The sequence below is a fragment of the Taeniopygia guttata genome, chromosome 4 (assembly GCF_048771995.1).
Source record: "Taeniopygia guttata chromosome 4, bTaeGut7.mat, whole genome shotgun sequence".
Classification (NCBI taxonomy): domain Eukaryota; kingdom Metazoa; phylum Chordata; class Aves; order Passeriformes; family Estrildidae; genus Taeniopygia; species Taeniopygia guttata.
Window position 1 is genome coordinate 61,639,069 of NC_133028.1, and position 20,430 is coordinate 61,659,498.

General features: G+C 41.1%; 1 protein-coding gene across 1 annotated transcript in view; it reads left to right on the top strand.

Annotated features, from left to right (window-relative positions):
- LOC116808210 (uncharacterized) overlaps positions 1-4,982 on the top strand; it is a 36,752-nt gene extending 31,770 nt beyond the window's left edge. The window contains exons 3-4 of the mRNA XM_072928964.1: positions 3,472-3,584; positions 4,168-4,982. Of these exons, the coding sequence (XP_072785065.1) occupies positions 3,472-3,584; positions 4,168-4,226 (172 nt within the window). The 3' untranslated portion in view covers positions 4,227-4,982. The remainder of the gene's footprint in view (positions 1-3,471; positions 3,585-4,167) is intronic.
- The last annotated feature ends 15,448 nt before the right edge of the window (positions 4,983-20,430 follow it).

Genomic DNA, 20,430 nt, shown 5'->3' on the forward strand with positions numbered 1-20,430 from the left:
TACTATAATACATTAAGATACTATTTAAAGGAGATACTAAAACTGCATACCTACTTTCACTAACTACCATATCTAACTAACAACCAACTCGAGACCCTGTTCTCGAGAGTCCAGACACAGGTGGACTGGATTTGCCATCAGGCTCAAACAATCCTCTCCAGAATCCAATCAAGCAATCACCCCAGGTAAACAATTCTCCAAACACATTCCACGTGGGAAAGCAAGGAGCAGAAATAGAGATTGTTTTCTCTTTCTTTCTTTCTCTCTGTGCACCTCCATGAAAAATCCTGAGAGAGAGAGAAATGTGCTTGCCACAATCACCCATAGCCCCTGTCTGACCTTGCATAACATGGAGGACTGCAGCTAGGATGGAAAAGGGACTTCTTGACCAAGGACTGACAGTAATATGGTTTTAGCACAGTATTTCTATAAAGATACCCACTGAGATTATATGAGGCAAATAGGCATACTCATTTCCCAAAAAGTCTTTGTCAGACCTATTTCAATACCAGCTTGGTCTTTTTCTTGTTTGTTTGTATGAAAAAAATACTTTGAAATTGTTAGTATGTCTCATCTTGAAAAAGTATAACCACTGCACAGATATTTGTATAGCAAAAATGTTATATAGATATAATGACAATAATGATTTCATTAGATTAAACGTTTCTTTGGGATGTATTACGGAAAAATTAATACCTTTTATTTTGGAAGTCTAGCTACAGAGATCACTATTACACTGGGAACTTGGGCACTGAGAAAAGTTGATGACAACTACATGTAATATTAATCACACAGTATCAAAAGACAAGCAGAGGAAATAAAACAATATTTTCTTTAAAACAGTTGAGACATTATGATGAACACACAGAACCACTTGTAATTAGGATAAACACAACATCCTCTGAGTGCTGTTGTACTTAGAGCTCTTACAAAAACACATATGATTTGTACTTTTATCAAGTGTGCTTAGAACTTTTTCTCCTAATGAGGGATTCTATGTGCAGCAGTTAGGAGCAAAACAAGACTAAGTTAAATACACTCTGGCTGTCTTAACTCAGAATTTCCTTGTATTTACGGATTTATATTAAATCTCTAAGGTTATTAAAATTTTTTTCAGTGTTATTTTATCATTAATCTTATTATAATCCAAAAAACTGTCTGTAAATTATTGCTTTGACGATTGGCAAACACATTTCTACAGCTTGAAACAATTTATTGAAAATATGTTGCTTACTTAAGAGGACATGCTGTCTTTAAATGCTGTTGGTAAGAAATGTTCATTGCTTGGATTTCCATTCTACTTATGGACTCTGAAGACAAGAGAAATATATTTTAAAGTGCATTTAAAGGTTGCATATGTTTTTAGGATCATCTTATTTTAACCTCAAGGGATCTTCCTTGTCCATAAGGTTCCGCTGTGCCCAGCACACAAGCCAAGATAACACACCCTTGCAAAATATTGGATGTCTTCTCCAAGGAGAAACATGTAACCAATCTTGTTGTAAACTCATAGGACTATGGTTTAATTAGCCAAATATATTTCTGTGAACATAGTACATACAAGAAACATTGATTTATGGTAATGCATTTCCTTATTTTTCACCCTGATATCTCTGAATCCCTATAATACTTCAGTCATTTGTACATTTACATAACTCCTTAAGATTGAATATCTTGTAACATGAAATATCTTTGCTATTTTATAGCTGGTGAAAAGGAGGTATAGCCTGAGTTACACAGAAGTAGAACAGAACTATGAACCCCCAAACTGTGAGTCCCAGCAAAATTTCCTCTTTGCTGTGTGCAATGTAAGCTCCAGGGGCTGGATCTACTCACTGGCTATTGCAAGCATGAGAGCTATATGCTCTCCCACAGCATGCTGGATACTCTCCTCCTCCCTCTGGACCCATGGTGGGTGTCTTGCCAGCAGGACCTGGGGGGACAGTCTAGGACTTTCCCTGATTACCAGCTAAGGTAGCAAAGCAAAACACTCTGTCCATTCCAGATTTTTTGAAAAATAAATCTTCACCTTCCAGAAAACAGCTTATTTCTATGTCATTTTTAATTGAGATCTAATCCTCAATAATTTATATTGCCTTATATTAAGGTTTTGAGACAGTTCTGTGATTTTCTTCTGCAGCTGTAAATCCTGATACTTCTGCCATCTATGCAAGCAGCAAACACAGAGGCTTTTCGTCTCTTCCTACTTTCCTGGCCTTCCACTGGGCAAGTACCTCATCATCTGCATTTCCTTAGAACACAAAACCCCAGCTTTTCACTATGAATGGTTTCTTATCCTTTCCTTAACTTGGGAAAGGGGAGAAAGGTAGGATAGAAAATTATGTCGTTTTCAGTGTGTGCAAAAATTGCAAGCTTTTAACAGAAGTTCAGCCCACAGAGCATCTTCTAGAAGGATGGAAGAAATGTATTGACTTGCATTGGGAAAATTTTTCTACGGCACTTTCAAGTCAAATTTAAAAAAAAAAGTAATATAAAATTCTGTATATTCATCCACCTGGTTAGATGTGAAGTTCTGCCTGTATATCTATCTGCCCACAAATTTCATACAAGAATAAATACAAATACTTTCTCCTGACTGAAGAGAAGAGGGAGCTGGCTCACTCAGAAACTCAGCTAGAATCCCACATTTCTTGCTCGCTTTCCCATTTGGTCTCTTGTTTTAAATTAACAAAGGCAGGATCCAAAATCCCAGCAGTCCAAGTTGACTCTCCTATATTAATACCATTTTTTTAATATCCAGTTTTAAATGAGAAGTGACATATGTACTTAGGCATTTAGAACATCTTTCTTTTAAAATTAAATGTAGCTGTCTTGTAAAAAATTGAACTTTGGAAACACATAGATAGAAAGATTCCCCCAACCACAAGTATGCATAACTTACAATCACAGCCAGACTTCAAAGCTCCTACCTTTATACCCACACCAGGTTCTTTTTTGTAATTCTTTTCCAAATAATCAATTTCCTGCTAAGTGGTAAATAAGTAATTTTCCCTTTCCCCTTTATCCTTCATGGGGCAGCTGACATAATGTTGAGAGCCACCTACCAGCTTAAGCAACAGAAACAGAGTTTTGGCAAGGTCCCTCCATCCCAGTGTCTCAGTGATAAGAGTAATGACTTCTTTCCGGTTTCATTGTAACATTTGCCATGTTCTACTTAAGATCTAGTTCAGAATCTCCTGCCAAGTAACTATTTCTTGCTTAGATGGATGACAGAGTTTAGCCATGTTTTTGTCAGTGCTGTGCCTCCAGAAAGCTGGAATTTTGTACAGAAACTGCACAAACACTGGCAAAAACTCTGCAGCACAACTTGCACTTCTGGGTTCCCAGTAGGACCCAAGTGCCGGGATGTTTGTTTGCCTGAGTGCTTGAAAATGAAAATCAGCATTTTGAGTTTTATTTGTACTCCGCTGTAGTCCTTTCCTCCATCCTGAGCAGCATGTCTCTTTCCAGAGCTCCTGCCAAGGGAGGGGGCCATGCTGTCCCCGCCTGTCACCAAGTGCTGAAGCCACACCAAGTTAAATGCTGTGAGTACCACACATCAGCTTGCAGATTGATCCAGACAGGTAACAGATTCCTCAAATCAACTACCAGCTTTGTATTTCTGGGACTTTTTCCTCCCCCTAGACTCTTCTCACTTGACAATGATCCAAAAAACTGGTATGGAAACTTAAGAAAACCTTCATCCATTTGTTATTTACTCACTGTCTTGGTTTACAAGACAGGTGTCTGCTAGGGAAGGCAGAAAAGCCTCCCTTGGAATGGAGAATGTAAACCCCCTCCCCAGGAATTATTATAATTTGGAAATTAAGGGGCTCTCAGGCAAAGATACGGGAATAGGAATAACAGTTCTTTACTAGTGTGTATAAAACAAGGTGAACCGGAACAACAACAACCACAGCGTCGGTAGCAAACAGAAGCAGGGCCCAGGCCCACCCTTCAGGCGCGGCGCTGCCCCTTGGGTGCAGTTCCGGGCATGGCCGGCAGGGGCGCCGTGGCTCCCGGTGGGCGGGGCAGGTGCGCCGATCCCCGCGGGGCTGCAGGGGGCGCTGCGGCGCGGGCTCGGGGAGCGCGGCAATGGCGGCTCGGCCAAGACGGGAAGGGATGGAAGAGAGGCTTTGTCCACATATCTGTTTTCCTTCTCAACAGTTACTTCCTCCCTTCCTACCTCTGATCTGAAATACAAGACCTCTTTCTCCTTTCCCTGAAAGTCCATGTTGACTTGATCCAAGTTTGCAAGATAAGTCTCTGCTGCTGTCAGGTTTACTCCTTTCACAGTTACAGTTGTCTTTCTATGTACAATTCACTATGTACTTGGTATACAGTATATTTGTATCAATTTTATGCATTATACTAAATGTTTATTCTCACCTTTTCTCACAAAAGTCCAAAAACCAGAAAATTATAATGTCATAAAGATACCATGCTCCACAAACAATTTCTAAAAATGCTGATAGAAGCTTAGATGGGAGATGAGGGTACACACGCAGAATAGAAGCCTGCTATGCAGAGGGGCACACCAGTGCTCTCAGTAGATCCTTGTGAGTGACTGAGCTCTAAAACAAAACAGTTAGGCTTTCCTGGGCAGAATGTAGTAAAGCATATCAGTCCAACCATGAGCAAGCAATCTGAGTGTTTCCACTACCTCAGTTGTGGTCAGGCAGGCAGAACAGTGTTCAAGGAAAGGAAACACCTAAAATAGATTGCAATGCCCCAATATTTTTGCTGAATGGTGCCTGGAGGACACCATTCTTACTAGCAGTTCTAGCTTGGCTTTGGTTACCCATATAAAGAATCTCCAGAGCTCAGTATGGTTTCAGGAACTCGAATGATATACAAATGTACACTCTTCTTCCCTGAAGCCACATCACCAGGCACTAAAGATGAGCAGCCCAAAAATAATATTTTGGAAAGAGCACAGCCAATCCACCCTTCATCTGAACAGTTTTCTCATTGGCTTGCCTTGAGGTATTAAAAGTTATTATATGAAGCCCTCCAGGCAATCTTTCCCTTCTAGTATTGTTAGCTTATACTTTTACTAATTCTGGTCTCTGTGAGGGCCTCCATCACTTCTCAGACAGAGTTCTGGTTAGTGCATTTAGACATCTTATGTCTGGGCAACAGCTTTTTCTAAATCTGCAGTTTTCTTCTTACACCCATTCAGAACTGTCTATTCTATTTCTTCTACTCACTTTTCTCCCCCGAAAATGTAACTGCTTGGCAAAAAATATTTCCCTTCCCTATGTCGATAATTTCTAACTGAGTGCTTCCTCTTCGGTTTGTTGTTTTCACAAGGCACAGTCCAGAGAAGAAATTACGTTTCCCGTTCACAAAAAAAATCCCCAGCAAAACCCAATGCAAAGCCACTGTTCATCCTCTTCTCCTCAGGGCCTACAAGCCACCAAACCATGATGCTCTTTTCCATCCCGCTGTGTGTAAGCATGGAATGTGCCTCCTTGGGCTCCTACTCCAGAGGCAAATCCTGCACTAGGTGTGCAGATGTGCCCATAGTAGCTACTGCACATTCATGTGGAAAAGCTGAGGCTGAGAGCACTAGGGAGGCCATGTGGTACTTTTTGGAAAGGAGAAAAAAGCATAGTGCTGATGATGGGTTAGCAAAGAAGCCCTGAGAAACACATTAAAATCAGACCTGGCTGGATAGGTGAAAATACAGATCAAAAATGAAGGCTGCAGCTTCAGGCAGGTGTCCTGGAACAGGCATGTGGAGGAAGTGTGGTAGTAGCTGAACTAATATAAGCCCCAGCTCCAGTGGCGCTGAGTGGGAAGAGGACTGTGATGCAAAGCAAGGTAACAGACTCCCATTAGATTGTGGGAGGATGGATTATGAGAGAATAGAGATAGTGCTGAAGGCAATCTCACCCCTGAGGAGTTGCAGCTGTACTAATTACCAAAGAGTAGGAATAGGCCTGCCCTTAATAGGTCACAGCTGTGTCCAGTAAGGATGGGGGTTACAAAAGAGTGGGTTAAGTGGTCAAGAGGAGAGTTGGAGTCAGTTGGCTGTGCTGCTGCGAGGAGTAAGGGTTAGGTGTCCATGCTAGGGACAGTATGGGTTAGTATGTGGTACTAGGGGCAGAAAGGATTAGGCAGTCGTGATAGGGACAGGAAGAAGTCAGTCAGCCATGTGGAAGAAAGAGGAAAGGAGTCAGTGTTGTGAGGAGCTGCCTGTGAGAACTCACACAGAGAAGGTATGAAAGTTTTACAGTAAGATAACAAACCGGTGATGACACTCAGTTTCCATCCACCATCGATTTGTGCCAAGCACTGATGCCAACATTAGATAGACAAGTTTTCACCTTTAATCTGTAGAATTTCCTTACTCTGGAGCCATCCAGAAAAACCTTAATCCACCACTATTTTGAACAATAGTACTCAAGTGACCTAGGATGCCAGGCTTTCCCAGAGTACCTCAGACTACCCACAAATGGCACTTTAATGCATTATGAGCACCACAAACCCATGCCCTTTCAAACTAATTACTACTGTATTTATGAATCTGGTATATCCTTGATCTTTAAAAAAAAAATACTCCTAACCCAAAATACTGTAAGAAGAAGAGGGAGAAAGAGCATTATTACATGTGAATGCAGATCAAAACAATTTTCTATGCCTACAGGTATTTGAGAAAAAAATACAACAAAACATAACTTTCAATGAAATGTCGTTAATGAATGATTTATGGGCTATTTGCAAAGAAGTACTAAGCACTAAGTCTCATCTTGATAAATCAGCTCAAATTCCACTAGTGTTATTAATAAATCAAGAGCAGGTGAGCTCCATTCTTAATGTTATTATTATTCCTTCTATCTGCTAATGCATGTCTTGACATCTTCTTCACACCTTAGTATGAGACAAAGATACATGTATCTCCTCAGTGAATTAATTAGCAGGATTTTGCATGCCACCATTCTCTTCCTTGCACTCCTTCAGTTTGCTGAAGAGGACATCTATAACATATGAAGGACAAGGATACAGCACTATGATAAAACTGAGTCAAATGAACAAACAGCTCTTCTAGAAATAAAGATTTCCTTCTCCCCTTCTGTAATATCCTCTTCTCAGCCTTTTCCTTTGCTCTCCAGCTCTGCAGGTTACCCAGGGTGCTGACACCAGCACTTGTCCAAGTGGAAAGTAAGTTGATACAATTTACTATCCCAGCAGAACTCAAGAAATCCCAACAAAAAATAACAACAGAAAAACCTAACACCCCACACCACACTGCTTTGAAAGCCAGAATATTTGTGGGAACATTCCACAGAACAGAAAGAAATTTAAGCACTTTAAACTGATTTAAATGCAGTTGCAAATGCCAAAGCCAGCTCAAGGTGAGAGGAGGGGAGAGGATAATATCTCTTCCTTCTGGTAGCTGCCATTTGCTAATTTGGTTCATCCACCTATGAATGAGCCAAATTAGACTTCAGACTTTAGGACACATTAGTGGGCTTAAGAATCATTAAAACTACCGGTTAGTCTGATTTTTAACTTGAGTTGGTGTGGAATTGGCCCAGCTGTGACTTTGAGTCAGCCAGATTTTACGCTGAAAGACCCAGGCATCAGTTTCAAGCCTTGGGTATCATTTGTTTAACTCGGGGAGCCTGAGAGTTCCTGCATAAGCCTTTAGTGTTATTATGTTAAATTATCCAAGTTCTGCTTGGATGTACAGTTTCCCCATACGGTTAATTGCCTTTTTTTGTCACTCTGTTTTTAAAATACAGGCCCAAGTTCCATAACTGATTTGGGGCATTCTGGTGGCTGTTCCCCCAAAGGTGGAGAGAGAAAAATGGATGGTCAGATGTCCAAAGTAGAAAAAAGCATATATGGACACTTTAAGTTGATGCTCACTGATCATGACAAAAAATTTTCGAAGAACAAATTAAAATCAATTGTGAGGTGGATCATTAAAAATTTTCTGGATGCCTCTGCTGATGAAATCCATACCATCGAATTTTGGGACTCAGTGGAAGTTTAGTTGTACAACCTTTCAATTAAAAGGGACCCCATTGTACTCTGCATGCTCACCATCTTCCACACCATCCTCGAGACCCTTCACCAGCAAGCAGTGCGTCGAAAACTTGATCCATCGGTAACTCCTAAGATGAAACCTCCCCTGAAACTTGCCCTTCTTGGACCTTCCACGATGGTCCAAAATGGCACTGGCCACACTGTCTTGGAGCATCGTGCCCCGGAGATCCAAGATGGAAGGAGCCCTAGTGCAGCTCGGGAGCCTGACCATGGCTCCTCCGCTTCCTGCCACCACAACTTTCTCTTCTGCCCTCAACCAACCTCCAGACTCCACCCCCTTGACTGTGGGTCATGCCCCCACAATCATTCCACCTCCACCGTGGGCCAGGTCTCTGGAACTCCACCACAGAACTCTGCCATCTTAAATCAAGGTCCTTCCTCACCAACACCTGACAAAATGCCTACGCCCTCTGCCTCACCCTCTGGGAACTATAGAACCGCCATGGTCAAAGATACTAAGCCAGGCTGTTACACTGTTTCTAATCCAAATGTTTCTGCTCCAAGTTCTCCTTCCTCTCCAACAGAGCGTTTGAATTCCCCAGAGCCACCTTACCCCCCAATCCTGAAGATCCCTGGGACAGAATCTGGAAGGATGCAGTTAAGGAAGGAGACTGGCAAGTAGTCTTTAAGCTTAGGATTGATTAACTTAGGCAACCTGTTGTTGCCCCAGTACGTTATGAAAGAACGGGGGCAAATCATGGGTATGAGCCACTGGTTTACAGGGAAATCAAGGAGCTGCATAGAGCAGTAAAAGACCATGGGAGGGACCTACCCTAATTTAATGGCCTAGTGAGGGCCATGTTTACTGCACACTTCTTAATCCCCCATAATTTAAAAATATATTAGGACCACGTTGTGACGTTTCCCCCCCTCACACAGCCCCCTGAATAATCAGGCTAGCCCAGAGATCAGAGGCTGTGAGGGGAGGAGTAACAGGAGATGGCAAAGATTTCCAAAAGAGGCTCTTACCCCGAGATAAGTTGGTTCAGCTCTCTTTATTCTGTGATGTCCTTGGGGAGAGCGGGGCAAAAGAGACCGAACAGGAAATGTCAGGGGTCTATATAGATTTTGGACAGGGTGGGCTTCCCTGGCTCTCTGCCAACCCCGTTGGGGCAGGAAGGAGGGGTCCAGGGTTATCTTGATCAGAGTCACAGGGTCCCGGGGAAGGGGGCACAGAGTGCCCATGAGCTCACTGTAACAACGCTGTTATTACCCACAGAGTACACCTTGTGGGAAGGGGGATGGAAACATTTGTTAAATCAATTTAATAGCAGAATATGCTAATAATGAGGCAAAGGAGGAATTGACAATAAACCATCTAGCTGGGGAAGGACAACACAGCCAGCCAGATGATCATGGAGCAGACATCCCCAGAGAGCTTTTAGATTATATAAAAGATGGCCCCGAGAGCATTAGTCCAGGTAGCTGATGGCAGCACCCCCAGTTATTGAAATTGTTAAGGGCTCTCCCCATATTGTAGAATTGACTGCAGTAGTGAGAGCATTTTCTAAATGTACTTGCCCTTTTAATTTAGTCACAGATTCAGCATATGTAGCAGGAATTGTTGAAAAGGCTGAAAATTCATTCCTAAAAGAGAATACCAATGATCAGTTATATTCTTTGCCTAAAAATTTAATTCTTCTTCTCTCCCAAAGGCAGCACCCTTATTTTGTTATGCATATTCATTCCTGCACTTCTTTACCTGGACCATTGATACAAGGTCATGCCCAAGCAAATACACTTGCCATGGCTGCACAATATTACCCAGTGTCTTTGAACAAGCAAAGCCCAGCCTCACATTTTTCCACCAAAATGCCCATGCATTATTTAGAATGCTTAATATCACCAGGGACCAGGAGAAGGCAATCATAAGTATGTGTCCCAGCTGCCAAAAGTTTTCTTTAACCTGCACAGGGGCAGGAGTCAATCCTAGAGGACTCCATAGCTTGCAGACAGGGCAAACTTATATAACACATTATCCGTCCTTTGGCAGATTTAAATACATCCATGTGTTTGTTGATCCTTTTTCAGGTCCCATCTGCACCTTAACACGTACGTAAGAAAAAACTGTTGATCCAAACATTTTCTTCAATAATTTCCAGCCCTGGGTATCCATCAGGAGATAAAAACTGACAATGGACCAGCTTATGATTCTCAAAAGATGCAAAACTTTTTCAGTCAATAAGGAATACCCACACCACCGGTATTCTTCACTCCCCCACGGGCCAATCTATTGTTGAAAGAACTCATAACTCTGTCAAGGAGCCTTCTAGACAAACAGAAAAGGGGAGTAGAGACCTTGTCCACCATGGAGAGACTAAGCAATACACTATATGTCTTTAATTTTTTAAATAATTCATTTATGGAGCCCAATCCTGCTGTCTGTCATTCAATATTTTTCAAACACTTCACAGGCTCAATTAAAAGAAAGGCCACCAGTATTGATAAAAGACCCCAAAACAAGCCAGATCCTGGGGGCATTTCCATTAATTACCTGGGGGAGGGGATATGCTTGTGTCTCCACAGGTAAAGAACCTCGGTGGATACTAGCCAAAGACATCAAGCTCTACCTATAGTCACTGAGTGAGCATTTACCAGAGGAACCCCAAGTCCACCCCAAGACAAGAAGCACCAGACAATGACTCTGACACTCGGTCTGGACAATTCTTTCAAAAATGACACATAAGAAGCTTCTGCTCACTTTCCTCAGCTCGTTTGCAACCATGCTCCTTGTGAGTGGATGGGTAATCCCACAGCCAAAACAGAACATAGGGGGAACCTTAGCAAAAGCCATAAAACAAGATACCCTCTGCCTGTGTGTCGCTAGCCTGATGACCCCTTTTCCATCTGCCCAGTGGGGTTGTGGGGTTGCCTACAGATGCGTGGCCAATAACTGAGGATGTCAGATGTAGTAGGCAAGGTGACAACCCTGACAGCAAATGGAAACACAACCCTGTCGATGCTTGGGACTACTGGACCCAGAAGTTCCCGCATGGGAACTCGAACCCCTGGAGCTAAAGATTCTTGGCTCTGTAAAAATGGACTTTTGTGTAAGGCTTTGTTACTGACCGAGATGGGAAGAGGCTGAAAGACCCAAAATTACAAGAGAAAAAGAAACTATTAGGAGGAACATCTACCCATACTATCCCACTTACAAAAATCAGAGCCAATGGTGTAATTACCCATCTTCCATATTTTCTTGGTCCAGTAGCTACCCACTCCAGTTACCACAGGGCATGTTTCTTATTTGCAGGGATAGAGCATGGCCCAGTATCCCTTCACACACCAAAGGCAGGCCTTGTAGATTGGGGAGGCTTACCTTACTGGCACCCAACACAAAAATTATTCATAGCCAAAGAAACAGCAAAAAGGTCTATGCACTAATTTGAATCTAATTGCAGAGATGATGTTACATATTGGAGTAAAAACAAGAGAATTGCAGTCTCCAGCTTGCTATCTTGGGTGGCTGCAGCTGAAGCTTTAGGACAATTAGACCATCTTGGATGCTACCTCCCTTGCGCTGAGTGGTCTGCTGTCAGACATAGAGACCATCAGACACACCGCCTTGCAGAACAGGACAGTGATAGACTTTCTACTTTTAGCACATGGGCACGGCTGTGAGGACTTTGAAGGAATGTGTTGCATGAACCTCTCTAGCCACAGTGAGTCTACAAGAGCATTCAAGTGCTAAAGGAAGGATTAAAAAAACTTCAAATGGAAAACAAAGACTGGTTTAATTAAACTCTTCCAATCCTGGGGACTAAAGTTTTGGATGATGTCTCTAGCCAAAACAGGACTGCTGATTCTTTTGGTTGTTGTATTAATGGTTGTTCCATGTTTGTTTGGATGTTTTTATAAAGTTTTGCAGAGTTCTCTCAGTTCTATCTATTGTTTTTATTGTAAAACAAAAATGGAGGAGATGTGGGAATTGGCCCAGCTGTGACTCAAAGTCAGCTGGATTTCACCCTGAAAGACCCAGGTCTCAGTTTCAAGCCCTGGGAATCATTTGTTTAACTTAGGGTGAGTCTGAGAGTTTCCCCATAAGCCTTTAGTGTTATTATGTTAAGTTGTCCAAGTTCTGCTCCCCTATTGGTTACTTGTTTCCCCTATATGGTTATAGTTCTAGAATGTTCTACCCCAAGTATATATATTGTTGCTTGCCCTTTGTTTTGGGTCTTTGGCTCCTGCCCCTTGTATTGTGCTCGACTTCTCCATGTTTGTTGTTTTTCACCCCTTTATTAAAGTTCTTTTTAAGGCAACTCTGTTGAACCTGCTCCTTTTCATTTTTGCCACCCTTGCCGTGAAGTCAGGGAACCAGAGAGATTTGTCGCAGCCACCTTCACTGTGACAAGTTGGTCTAATTAGTTCCTACACACGAGTAACATTAATTCTCCATATCTTCACTGTGCTGGTTAATGCTCAACAGCAGAACGGGCTGGTCATTGTATTACATTTAGGATTTATTATGCATCTTAAAAGGAGTCAACTTCTACTTGTAATATAAAACGTTCTTAAGATGACACAATTTTTTTTTTTTTTTTCCATAATGTATTGATGAACTTACACCTTCTGAAACACAGGAAGGTTCTGGTTGTTGTGAGAACTCTACTTCCTTACAGATTAATTTTTATGATGTGTGACAGAAAGAGAAAGAAAGATAGAGAGCGAACAGATAAAGAATGAGAAGAAATAGTTTCTACAGATTCTTAGAGATCATTTCAAAGAGAATGGGGACTGAAGAACATATTGAAAGATACACCAGAATTTAGAAATCTTAATACAAGTACTGGCACGCCAATCTGAGGGCCTTTTTCTGTTTAGAAAAAAAAAACAAAAACCCCACAGTAGCTTCAACCAAAAAAAAAAAAAAAATTTCTACAAGGCCATGCACTTACTTTGCCAATAACACAATTTTATACACACAAAACTAAGACCTAGAGGTCTTACACAGAGGTGTATTGGCCAGACACTGCTGCACATGTGGTCCCTGCTCTGCAGAGTTTACAAAGTGCTCACAAGGCACACAACCAAAACCAAATGGCTTTATGCAAACTGCATATTTCAGCCACAGAATTTAAAGTGCTTATTAAACGAAACATTCAGCAGCTTCCTATCTCTTCATTAATCAAATATTAAACAGACACAGGAATTAGATGATGTGGTACAAAGCTTTATTCCCACGTGTTTAATCTTCCCTGAAAAGTCACAAATGGTTGAGGCATGACCAAGATTTGCAGGTGTTTAAAGGCTTTGGTTCTCACTTGGCAGCCCCTGCGTGACCTCAGAGCACCTTGCAAGAACTAAAACCATCCTATCAATCACCCATCCCTCCCTCCCTCCCTCCCAGTAGGCAGGGAGGCATAAATTACCTGACTTAGATGACTGAGCTGAAGGGGAGTGAAACAGAAGCACAGCCACCAAGGAAAGCTCCCTGGAGGAGCTGGATGCTTCATGACGAACATTTTGTGGTCATCCTTCTGACACACAGTTCCAAAGCCAAGGCCCAGCTCACATATAAACTCTAGCTCCCGTATGCAATCTCCTCAATCTCCTATATTTGCTGCTTTTAGGTATATGGCCAGAGTGTAACACACACCTTCTGCACACACCCACACACATGACAGGACAACCATCCCAGGCTAATCCCAGAGTGGGCTTGGAACAGCAACACAGCCAACAGATGGGAAGAGGACGCTGTCAGCACACAGGACATCAGTGTGATGATCTCAGAGTGACCTGCACTGCCCAGCAGGCAATCTGCCGCAGGTTTGGATCAGATGGGGCTTTTCAGGGTGTGATCTTGGTTCTCACTAATGGAAGTAATCATGCCTGGCTGTCTCAAGTGCATGGGTCATATAGACAATAGAACAAGACTCAAACTCCTAACCAGAAGCAGATGAAAACATTTATTATTGTGGTTCTTCTGCACACACAGCGTGGAGGGGGTCTAATGGGTCTGAAGGCTGGAGGCTGACAGCATCCCTCTGTGGTGGGGTAATGTTACAGAGCAGGCAAGTTATCTCAAGCACACTCCTCTTACCAGCAAGAAACTGAGCTCAGCTTTTGCCCTTTGTTATTATATCAGGAGTTCCCAGTTAAACAGCAATAATATTTAACCAGTTTTTGTCTTTGTTGGGAAGACATGAGGAGAAAAGAGTATTACCTTATTCGGACTGATTTATTTCCTTACTATTATTGCTCATACAAATGTTTTATGACACAAAACACTGTGCAGCTTTGTCTTGTGACAGCATATATATATATATGAGAGTTGGACACGTCAGTAATTCTCTCTCTTAGCCTTCCTCCCTCATTTACTGCTCCTCCCCAAAACAAATACATAACAGGAAAGATTTTGTATCTGAACATGGGATAAAATGCTCATCAACTGCTTTAAGTAAAGAAAAAAGATCAAATCCTTAGATTACTTTATCATATAGGCTACACATTCTTCATTGGCTGTAGAAATCCACTTAATACTTCTTGACTCAATTATAAAGAATTATAATCTCTCTCACTCTTGCAAAGATTCCTGTTATTATTGAATGGAAGCTATCAGTAAAAACAATGCAATGGGAAAATACCAGGATCAGTAGGAGTTGGCAAGCACCAGACATAACTGCGGGAGTGACTCCCACAGTGGGCTCTGGCTAAGTTATGCCAGCTATGCATCCTTATTTTATCTTCATTGTAAACAAGGGTTCTGACAAACACCTTCCCACCATTATTGAAATAATGAAACACAGTGTTATTTTGCAGCTGCAAACCAAAATTATTGGCAAGGGAGGTTTTTCTTACTGTTAATCAAAGATAATCAGTAATTGTTAATTTTATTTTGTACCTTTAGACCAATATTTCTCCTGGAAAATGAAAACTCAATGCTTTATATGTATAAAAAGGTACTGTCCCTCGTCCCAGATACTTAGGTGGTGGCTCCATGCCTGGGAGAGATGATGATCTGGAGAAGGAAGACATCCCATTAGCAGCTGATGGGGAAGCTCAGCAGACCCACCTGCCCCCAGTCCTTTAGCCTTGCCTCCACTCACACCCTGTCCAGCTCTGGTACTGCAGCAGCATTGGCTTGGTCAGCTTTCTCACCACAGCAGGAATAATACATCCCAAAATAGTTAGCGTTCCAAGGGACCCCTGGAGGTCACCTACTCCAACCCCATATTCAGTTTATAGCTGCATTTCAAAAATCCAGCATGTTTCTGACCTGTCAGAAACTGTAATCTCTCCAAGCACCCCAGGTGAACAGAATCACACCTGCAAGCAAGCTGGCCTCCCTTTTTCACTTGCTCCTTTGGATGAGATGGATTGAAATGAACAAGTTTAGCTCACTAACATCTGCTCAGCAAATGCTCACATAAATCAAGATGCAGAATATAGAGTATTTGCCACACCCTGAATAGCAATAGTCATGCAAGATTAAGAGTGGAGTGAAATCCTGGACTTGCCGAAGTCCATGGCAAGACTCCCATTTAATTTCAGGCAGGCCAGGGTTTTAATGCATATTGTTACCATATGGTAGATTTTAAGACCAACTGACAAATGCAAATAAAAGCAGAAAAGAATTTACTGTTATAATAGCTACATGAATTAACTGCATTCGTGTTACCAAAATCCAGTACACAAAATACATGTGTCTCCCAGCAACACCTATGACTACCCTCTTAAAAGTATTGATTTCACATAGAAGAACTGAAATTCCTCTAATCCAGAAGCATTCTCCCCCAAGGAAGCAGATTTTCTAGATCAGCTTGACTTTTAAGCACAGAAAGATGCTATTTTTAATGCTAACGTAGTTTATTTAAATGTACTATTTTATTCATGGCTTAGACCTTTCCCCCCTTTTTTCCTATTCTAATAGAAAATATTCTGTTCAAATAGCAAGGATAAAAACTGGGAGTTGTTCCTGAGGTAATACAAAGCTTTAGGAGACAGTGGTCTCCTAAATTCAAACCAAACATCAGCTAATGCAAAAGGCCTAGAGGTAATACTTCAAAGTTCATGCTCATCATCATAGTGTGGCTCTTGGATTTTTTTTTTTCCTTAACTCCTTACAAATAATTTAATAAAGGCATTGCCTCCAGACAGTTATTTTTGAATTACTATAATTCATGCATCTCTCAGTATGATTATTTCATATTGCCTGTGTATTTAGGAAGATTAATATATACTAGACACATTATTAAAATTCTTTTGTTATCCTAAGGGAGAATTGAAACACCTTTTTGTCCTATAGGCAGCATCTTCATGCTTCAGATACAAGGTTAACAGTTCAGTGAGCTACTAAGAATGAACTGAGTTGGGCAAAATGTTTTTCACCATGCTGCCCAGCAGTCCAGGACACAAATTTGAGATATGCTTTTTAATTTTGAAACATATTAGTGGGTGTGTTTTTGTTTTCTTCTTGGCTCCATCTAATTTTCTCACAAAGTGTTTAAAGGGACTTTGAAGCTGCTGGTCACAAACTCTATTTGACATCTAAAAGACAAGTCTTCCTTTCTAATGCAGGAGAGTCATCCATGGTGACTCTAGAATTCCAGCTTCAGTGAACTATCTCATGTCCAGTTTGGCTCTGAAGCAAAGGCAGACCCTAAAAGATGATTAATAAGAATGCTTTTTTTGCCACTGCTGGTAAGATTCTGGCCACATAAAAAGAGGCAGGAATCACCTTGATTAACTAAACTACAGAGATGTTTAAGATACTTGTAGCATCAACACTCGGTGATTTGCCCTGACAGTCCTGGCACCAGCTGCTCCAAAAGGGATGTTGATCAACTTCCACATTAAAGGCCTTCTCTTAACTCTTCAGTTCAAAGGAGACACAGTACTGCTGTGCCTCCAAAACTGTGGGTTAATGTTAGTTTAGCATTTCCTGCAGGCTCCTGCTTTACATTCTTTTCCTCCAAAACTATTTATAGCAGAGCTTCAGCCACACAGTGACTTAGAAAAAACTCTACATTCTTAAGCCCAGCCCAGTTCTCCATAGCACAAAACTTTTAAAGACAAACCTTAATAATTTGATGGGACTGTCAACTAATGCATAGCAGTGTCATTAGTGCTCTCTACTGAATAAACACATAATTACTCCAAAATTAATATTGCACATCAGGAAGCCCAGTAACTAAGTGGAGTAAAACTACTTGCATTTAAATGATAATGCTTGGAATATATTTATAAAATCTTATGCCAATCAAAGGAAGTTAAAACCTTACAAAAGGATAATACAACAAAGGATGTAGAGAAGTCCTTGAAAACAAAACACAGCTGAAGTTGTAATTCTGATCTCTGAAGTAGGACAATTAGAAAAAAAAAACAGGCAAGACTATACAAGAATACTTGAGTCAGGGCAGTTTTAATCAGAAATATTCCTTACTGTTCTTCACATACTATATCCATATGCACATACTAATTTACAGCTAACAGTTGTGAAATTCAATTTCAGAAATTCCTCTGTCCTCAAAAGCAGTAATGTATTTGGAAGTCACAAAACAATTTGCTTCATTACTGTTCATACTCTGCTAATAGAGGGCAAGCTTCTACTTGGCAAGCAGACTAAGTGGTTCACTGTCTCCCACATGAACAAAACCAAGTCAAAGTTTCTTTACCCCTCACCATCACCACCAGTGTCCATGGCTCCATCTGAATGAAGACTGCTGTAATTTACCATTCCCTCCAGCCAACACAGAACCACCAAGCCCTGCCACCAGCAGAATGGTTGTGCTGCCCTGGACTTCAACATTATTCAGAGCCAAACATAGAATACCTAAACTGGCACTCATTCGTTAATGGTTTGAGCACCTGCAACCACAAACCATTGCATAAAAATGAGCAGTGACTGACCTATGTGAGAACCTCTTACCATTGCAATTCCCTACCCCTACACTACCCCCTTCTATCAGTGGCCATACAGATTTCTTAGCAGAAGTTCTTACAAGTGCAGAAGACACAAAAATATTTTATTGTGACTGCTACTTGCCTGTATTTTTAAATGCAGAACTGAGACTGCCCAGAAAGTCACTTCTTTAAGTTTTCTAATTGCATTTTTGTTACCCTATGCTTGATACATTTGGAAATTATGTTTATTGCAGTAGCATTTAGAAGCTAACCAAGAAAGAAACAGTGTTAGGTGCAGCCCTGAATGCAGTGTAGGAGATACATCTGTGTCCTGGAGAGGTCATCAATCAGCAAGGGACGTGAATGAGGAGTGGGAGAGGGGATGTGAAAAGGAAAAACACCACAACACTGCTGAAGCCATAGTAGGAAATATTTTGTAAGCACCAAATTTGTTTAGGGGAGAGTAAGATAAAAGGAAGTTCCAAAGTAGATGGGGCAAAATAGGTTAAAATTACTACTAAACACAGAACTGCTGAGAAAACTCACCAAATTACAATTTTCTCTTATTTGTGATAACAGTTTCTTTTAGCCACGCATACTCTTGGCTGCATCCCTTCAATTTTTCATCAGGCATATAAAGTAGGAGAGGGTTAAAGAGAATAGTCTTGCTGGGACCTAGTGATCTAAGAATAATATGCATCCTAAAAAAAAAAAAACAAACCTGGGGTTAAGGATGTTTCAGGGACAAGGCTATCTACAACCTAAAATAATACACTTATCACACCAAATTAGTTTAATTGCCATTACACACACCCACACCTCTTTATGTAAGAAATTGTGCATAATCCTTTAAAAAACTGGGGAGAATATGTAAGGCAGAAAATAGTTCAGAAAATTTAAACAGCTATTTCCAAAGGAGATCAAGTTAAAAAGACAAATCCCAAAGTATTTAGTTTTGTGAAAAATTGCTTAAGTAAAATGTAGAGAGATAGGCTGGACATTATTATAGTTCAAAAAATAAAATACAAATAGGTCAGAATTACCTTGACCAAGCGACTGCTATACTTTTTTCCCATGCCTTTTCCTTATGTATATGTGACATGTGAAGATGGTATGGTTTTGCTTAAATAAAGCAAACTCTTTCTGGTCCCAAAAAGAGTAGGAATCCACAGCTCTGCATACCCAGACACTCTGAAGCTCTTGCTTACATTTCTTTCCAGCTTCTACTTCTCCTTTTTAAAAACACTCTGCTTATTTTCCTTTCATCAAATCCTCTCCAAAGCTGAGCATTCATGCCTATTCCCCAGAACACGAGCTGGGGAATGTGAGCTGCTACTCTATAGTTCATCCTAGCTTTTCCCACTCAGCAAATCCTTAGCACCAAAGCAGACCAAATAGGCTAGAGATGAGCTGACTTGAGCTCAAAAGCAGCCTTGTCAAATAAACAGTTAAAACCTTGTGCCTGAAGTGCCTCCTGACTTGTGGCTCATTCTGTGCAATCCTAACTGCAGAAATATGGACCACAGTGCACAAACTCTACACTGGATTTGCTCCCAAGAAAATGAGATGTTGCAGAAATACTCTGCTTCTTGATATCCCCAATGAAAGGAAACAGTCTTCACCTATGACTACACTTAAGCCTGTCATCTGTGAACTGAGGGTGCACTTCAGGTCTAGTGGACTAATTGCATTATTGTCTTTCCATCCTTCCACCATAACATACTGTGGGAGAAGCACTAGTCTTAGGAGGCTACCTAGGATCCTGCTCCAGGAACTGGTCCTTCTCCTGCAGAGACATTTGTAACTGCTTTAAACAAAAGCAGTCCTTATATGCTTCTTTTACATCAAATCCCCAGATGCACAATATAGCAGACCAATCCAAATGATGAAATCAGCCACCTAGCTGCTTGTTTATACTGCAGCAAATTTCCTTCCCCAAGAAATTCTGCATAGCTGCTATTTTCATGGTCTCAGCAGTAGGAAACACCTCTTGTAGACCTGGGATGTTTAAAGCACAGCACACAAACAGCAGCTCCTACTGGAGCCAAAGCACTTATTAAAAAAGAAAAAAAAAAAAGTTAAAGCTTGATCTGTCTATTCCCTTGGCAGTCAGCAGAATCAAGTTACTTAATCAAAGCAAAATTGAAACATCTTAGGTCAAGAATAATTCTTCAATTAGCCTGAATAGGACTTGGATGAAGGGGAGGTTCCCACGATTTTCTCCTCATAGGCAGTACCAAATTTAATCTGGAGACCACATAAAGGCAGCTAATGCCAGAGGGAGCTGTGAGCAGCCAACTTGAGGAGACTCAACTTCAAACTACATATTCTAAGGGCAACCCAAACCTTTCCCTTCCCTTTCACACAGTTCACCACCCAGTTGTACTTCACAGATTATTAACTGGCCTGTGAATTGTTTGAGTTTCTTAGGTATTCCTGCAGTCAAGAAAAACAACCAAACCCAAAAGTCTTCTTTCAACTTTTAGTCTGGGGAAACTTGAGCAAAAATACAGAAGAGTAGAAAACAGC